This window comes from Quercus robur, chromosome 3, assembly GCF_932294415.1.
Source record: "Quercus robur chromosome 3, dhQueRobu3.1, whole genome shotgun sequence".
Classification (NCBI taxonomy): Eukaryota; Viridiplantae; Streptophyta; class Magnoliopsida; order Fagales; family Fagaceae; genus Quercus; species Quercus robur.
The window spans coordinates 44,207,136-44,213,698 of record NC_065536.1 but is presented as its reverse complement, the minus strand read 5'-3'; the positions used below and the strand labels follow the sequence as shown (position 1 = coordinate 44,213,698).

Here is a 6,563-nt window from a genome sequence, read left to right as displayed (position 1 = left end):
TATGAAATTATTGACAAACTTATACAATCAAATTTCAAGTCTATATAGATATATTTTTATAAGCATACATATAAAAATATTATATTATGTATAATTAAATTGAGCTCTCATGTTCACGAGCTTGTTCACAAACGCATTTTTATGTTTGAGCTTGGCTTGTCTAATAATCAAGCCTAAACTTAAGGTTTGAATATGGCCTGTTTTCTAAACAAACAAACATAAACAAGTATCTTGCCGAGTCGAGCTCGAGTTGTTCATAAACAACTTAGTTCATTTATATTATAGCTACAGTTGAAACTCAATCTGTGTGTTTGGATGAATTTTGGACTATATTGGGGTTTAAATAAACTTGACCCAAAATCATTCTTATTTTCATTGTAAAATATACTGAGATGGCATTTGTTTACTATGCCAGTGGATAAAGAGAACAAAGACGAACTATTAGCGACTTGGACATAGGGGAGAATTAGCAATCTAAGCCTGAAAGCTTTTTCTCCTTTGACAAACTTCAGCCTTTTTTTCTTTAATCTTTGGCCGCGTCAGATTTCACAAATTACCGCTCAAGTATCTTAACTTCTGAAATACAGATATCAAGGTTCAAATCTGATTGCATATCTTCAAAAACAGAAATCTACAAGAAATTAAACCGGGAAAGAAGTTCATTAACAGCAGGATATTGAAGATCACTTCCAGTTGTTGGCAACAATGTCAGCAAGATCAACTACCCTCTGTGAATAACCCCACTCATTGTCATACCAAGCAATCACCTTCACCATGTCATCTCCCATAACCAATGTTAGTGAAGAGTCAACAGTTGATGACACATCAGTGCACCTGAAGTCAACTGACACAAGAGGCTCATCACATACAGATAGGATACCTTTGAGCTCTGTGTCAGCACTCTCCCTGAAAGCTGCATTGACCTCTTCTGCAAAGGTCTTCTTTGACACTTGAACAACAAGGTCCACAACTGAGACATTAGGCGTGGGCACACGGAGGGCAATGCCATTCAGCTTCCCTTTTAGAGAAGGGAGAACAAGGGCTACAGCTTTTGCAGCACCTGTGGAAGTTGGGACTATGTTGAGAGCTGCAGCACGTGCACGTCGAAGGTCACGGTGACTTGCATCAAGAAGCCTCTGGTCTCCAGTGTAGGAATGTGTGGTTGTCATGGTACCCTTGATGATGCCTAACATATGAATATGATATTTCATATATCCACGTTATGGACATGCCATATAACCATGCTAGAGGATGAGAGAAGTATCAATGACAATTCACAAATATAAAGTTCGATTAGATAAACCTAAGGAAAACTTGTCCAGCATAATCTTTATTAGAACCGAGCGGGGGGAAAATAGTCATGTATTTAATGTCAACTTAATTGTTCATCCCTTGTAAATGAGAAACTATTGGAGGATTATGCCTAATTCCAAGCCAAGAGAGACAGACATATCATACAAAATGGAACGACGACATGTTAATAATACACTCACTAAATGGTTAGAAATGCTTGGAAGTTAAATTACAAGCTTGTGTAAACTAACAGACGATGCAACCTCAGAGATAATCATAGATCAATATCATCAAACACGGTAACGATGAGATACTACATATTCCTGCATTATTTAACAGCAAAAAAAGGTGATGGGGTTAGGTATGAGCCCTGATTCTAGGCCACAAAGATGCAAATCAGAAGATTAACTAGGATATTGAAAAGGTGAATGCACCGAAGTGAGAATATTTTCAATTATATGACCAATTGGTAGGGAGTAGGGATACAAATGATGGCGTTGAGCTTTTATAACCAGAAAATCAAGTTCTTTTCTACTAGTAAAATGTAGGCTGAAAAGTTGGGAGAGGTTTATGGTTTGGCAAATATAATTTAATGAAAATACTATGATAATGGATGTGACTGGGACAAACCATCATTGTTAAGGCACCTAAACAGTCCTTAACAGAGCTAATTGATTAAGTAAGAAAAACAAACAAAATCATGGAACACTGAGGAAGCAATCTAAATGCAGAAATATCATGGAAGCATTTGCAGACAATATGCTTGGGCGGTATAAGGCAAGGCAGGATGCAGAGAAAGGCAGGAGAGAGAGCTAAGTTACCAAATTTTTGGTCGAGGACCTTGACAAAAGGAGCAAGGCAATTGGTGGTACAAGAGGCATTGCTGATGATGGCCTCGGCATGGTTGTAAGCGTCAGCATTAACACCAACCACGTAGGTGGGTATATCACCTTTCCCAGGAGCAGTGATGAGCACCTTCTTAGCCCCTGCCTGTAAATGCCTTCCAGCTCCTTCCCTGTCCACAAACACTCCAGTCCCTTCTATCACCAGGTCTATTTCCAAGTCCCTGCACAAACCATCCATTTTTGTATCATATATGTATCATAGACTAGGATACTCTATTTTCAAGTGAAATATAAGGAGTCTATTTCTCTATTCAGATTTTTTTTTTTAATTTTAATTGTACCTAAGCAGTGTACATGCTGATATATTATTTAAAAATTTAAATGATATAACACTGAATGCATCTTTATATTTGTAGTATAATCTTATGAATATAATTTGAAATTGAGTGAGTTAAATTATTACTTCCAGGGGAGGTTGGCGGGGTTACGGTTAGAGACGACCTTGATGATCTTTCCATCAACTGAGATAGCCTTGTCACCGGAGGGCTTGACATCTGCGTCAAAGATGCCAAGGGTGGAGTCGTACTTGAGAAGATGGGAGGCCTGCTTGACACCTCCTGTGTCGTTGATGGCGATGACATCCAATGGCGAGTCCTTCCTGCCATGCCAACATCTCAGGAAGTTCCTTCCGATTCTCCCAAACCCATTGATTGCTACCTTCAGCTTTGCTTCCACTACTCCTCTCCTGTAACCGCCATTCCCACCAACCTACAACAATGCCAAATTGCCTATATACTCAATACTTTGAAAACTTCAACTAGCTTGGCAGCTTGGGCGCCCAGAGGTAATTAATTAATCTTTATATATGTACAGAGTATATTGCAATGATCAATTAGGTGCAAGCAAACTTGACTTAAAGTCCCATTTTTGGTAATTCCATTATGGAGATTCATGCTTCATGCTTCATGCACAATGAAATTGTAAAGTGAAATGTAACATTGAAAATGTACGAATAGCATAAGAATTTATCTTTGAAAATGTACCATACATGATCATGAAATCCAAAATGAACAAGTCTGATGTGGTCTAAATCATTTATCTGAAAAACCTCGTTCTGGTTGCCTAAGCAAGTACCATGAGAAATTGATGCAGAGTCAAAATAAACAACAAAAATCAAAACATCCAAATGGGTTATCCTAATTATTATAGTAGATACTGTACACTGTTTGTTAGTGTTAAAAATTAGTGCTTGTAATGATTACTACTACGTACAAGCCACTTCCAATGGTGAGATGTGAGCTCAACAACTCCTTTGTGTACTCTTATCTTTTGAAGTTAGCATTAGTTGACTTATAGTTACAGGCTTACAGCTGTGGCCTTTAAGCAAGAATTTCACACTATATCAAGTACTTGTAGTCCTAACCGGTAAATAAGGAAGGCAAATGAGAGAGAAAATGAAACTCACAGCAGAGGTCTGGAAGGCAATAACAGAGAACAAGTCTTCGGAGGACTTGCGAGCAAATGGAAGAGAAGCTGATGTACTGCGAAGACCAGAGAATTCAGAGAACCCCTGACTGTGCACCTGAACAAAGAAAGAAACTAATTTATATATGTCAGTGCGCGCGAATATTACAAAACATAGCATAAAATAATGCTAATGTAAAAGGCACCAATGCTTTCCCAAGAAGAGGAATTAACAACAATAGAGAGTGTAACTAAAGAGACCTTGAGAGATGGCTTAGCCACAGAGAGAGTAGCAGAAGAAGCCATGGATTGCTAGCAGCAGCAGCAGGTCTAGTGGCAAATGTGTGTTTTAAAATGATGAGGTGGAGTGGAGGGGAAAGATAATATGGGTGAGGATGAGATTATTGATAGCCTCTCATTCAATTTATGGCTGTGGTTGTGTAGTAGGATGTTATTTCTTCCACCTCAATCATGATTGATGCCCAGCCAACTTTCTACAACAATAAGTCGACACAACAAATTCACTGCATTTTCAAAATTGCTAAGATCATATATTGTAATTGATGTACAATATAAGTGATGTCAATAATGGGTTATACTGACAGTTGTAATTATTGAGATAACATGTTCCTGTGAGAGTTATGTTGCCACAATCACAATTTGCTATTCAACAAGGTGTAAAATTTGTAATGTTTTACAACAAAAAAGTATTCTCTCCATTTCACTTAAAATGGAGAGAGTTTATTTCACAACCTAGATCAAATATTACAAATTTAACCTAGATCAAATATTACAAATTTAAGGGTGAGTTTGTTTTGAAGAAAATATTTTCAACTAAAAGAAATTTATCTTATGGTGTTTGGTTACTTATTTGGAAAATATTTTCATGTCTTTGGTTGGTGGTGAAAATATACTAAAAACACAACCCAAAACGTCACAACCATAACCCAAATCCATCAACACACAACACATGCATAGATTGAGAGAGATAAGTTCAAGTTGTGTGACGAAGTGGGTGGATCTACGATGAGAGAGAGAAAGAGAGAGCCTCGTAGCGTATGGACGAGTCGTGGTTGGGTCAGCTAGGTTATGGCAGTAGATGAATGGGTGGCTTGGGGGGTTGGGGTTTTGTTGTGAAGAGAGGGCAGAAATTGGAATTGCTACCTCAAGAGGGGTTATTTTATGGTCAACTTAAAAATATTTTTAGGTTGACCAACATTTTTAGCCACACCAAGCACCTGTAAGAAATCTGGAATTCAATCCTCCCCTTGAGGAAGAAAAAAAAAAAAAAAAAAAAACATAATACTTTTTTCACAATTAAATCCAAGAAATAAAATCTGGACCGTAAAATAGAGAGAGGATCGTGTTCCTTTGGTAGCATTGTTGTTTCTACAAATTTACTCCCAGTCCCAATGCAACGATACCACTAGTCAAATGGAATGGGCCTTCACAAGTTTTAAGCTGGATGGAACTCCAGGGAATGGGTCATCGAATTTACATCCTAAAAATAATAGCAAGACCAAAGTCCAATGGTTAGGGAAATTGGGCTTGTACTATGGGCTAAAGCCCATTCATTGCAGTAATGTATCGACTAGAGATCTAGAGAAAAACCCTAATCGAACACATATATAAACAAAGAGATTTCTGTCATTTTGAGCCTCCGAGGGTAAAAGCCAACCATCAAGGCCATTACGAGAGAGAGAGAGAGAGAGAGTGTAGAGCAATGCCGGCGGGTCACGGAGTAAGGTCGAGGACAAGGGATCTGTTCGCACGACCCTTCAGAAAGAAGGGTTACATCCCTTTAACTACGTATCTGAGGACCTTCAAGATCGGTGATCATGTTGATGTCAAGGTAAACGGCGCCATTCACAAGGGTATGCCTCACAAGTTCTACCATGGCCGCACTGGTCGTATTTGGAACGTCACCAAACGTGCCATTGGTGTTGAGATCAACAAACAGGTTTGCTTTCCCATTTCCAACAATATGTTTTGCTTTTTTACCTATTCGATAGATACCATATAATTAATTTCAACCTGCTCCGCTCCAAGATGGCTTGAACCCACAAATTTTTTGGCTTTTTAACTTAATACCCAATTGGGTTTTGTCTAATTTTTTTTTTTTTTTTTTTTTTTTTGGGGTTTCCTAGGTTGGGAACAGGATTATTAGGAAGAGAATTCATGTCCGAGTGGAACATGTTCAGCCATCAAGGTGTAGGGAAGAGTTTGAACAGAGGAAAATCCAGAATGATAAGCTGAAGGCAGAGGCAAAAGCTCGTGGCGAAACGATTACTACAAAAAGACAACCTAAAGGACCTAAGCCTGGGTTTATGGTGGAGGGTGCTACTCTAGAGACTGTTACTCCTATTCCATACGATGTCGTCAATGACCTTAAGGGTGGCTACTGATTATTTATTGTATTTTTGCATTTTGTTTCATTGTCTTTTGGATTTTTGTTTCCAATTAGTGTTTTTGTTTTTGAATCCAAAGAGAACATAGATGTGTACCTCTCTTTTGGTGATGAGTTTTATGTGGTGATTATTACCACTTCATTTGAGATTTTGGACTCCAACTTTTATTAGTCTTGATGATAATTACTGTGGTGTTAGATTCAACGTTGCTTAGTGGTGCTGCCATTGCGCTTGTTCTATTAAATTAGTAGATTGTGTGATGCAAGATTAAGTAGCTCATCTAGAATGTTGCACAAGATTTTTAATGGCAGATTGTGATTTGTACAACATAACTTTTATTGTACACTGATCACAACCTGCCAATCAGTGCATGTGAAAAAATGTTGCGAAATCTGTTGTGCTGTTAGAATTATTGTTTCATTAGTTACCATTGGTGTTAAATGTGTAGGATTGGACTGACTCCATTACACAGCTTCTCAATGTGAAGTTATTCTAGCTCTGACCCCAAAAAAATGTCTTATCACTTTTCTTCTGTTTCTCTCTAGTTAAGGTA

The 6,563-nt window shown here is 38.0% G+C and overlaps 2 protein-coding genes across 2 annotated transcripts; one reads left to right on the top strand and one right to left on the bottom strand.

Annotated features, from left to right (window-relative positions):
• Positions 1–349: 349 nt before the first annotated feature.
• Positions 350–4,030, bottom strand: LOC126718022 (glyceraldehyde-3-phosphate dehydrogenase A, chloroplastic). The gene is made up of 5 exons (XM_050420046.1): positions 3,864–4,030; positions 3,604–3,720; positions 2,602–2,906; positions 2,115–2,359; positions 350–1,186 (listed from the first exon to the last, which is right to left on the bottom strand). Exons 1-5 carry the CDS (start codon positions 3,906–3,908, stop codon positions 684–686), a joined length of 1,215 nt encoding a protein of 404 aa, XP_050276003.1. The 5' UTR covers positions 3,909–4,030; the 3' UTR covers positions 350–683.
• A 1,222-nt stretch (positions 4,031–5,252) lies between these two features.
• LOC126718024 (60S ribosomal protein L21-2) lies at positions 5,253–6,214 on the top strand. The gene is made up of 2 exons (XM_050420047.1): positions 5,253–5,562; positions 5,750–6,214. Exons 1-2 carry the CDS (start codon positions 5,326–5,328, stop codon positions 6,005–6,007), a joined length of 495 nt encoding a protein of 164 aa, XP_050276004.1. The 5' UTR covers positions 5,253–5,325; the 3' UTR covers positions 6,008–6,214.
• The last annotated feature ends 349 nt before the right edge of the window (positions 6,215–6,563 follow it).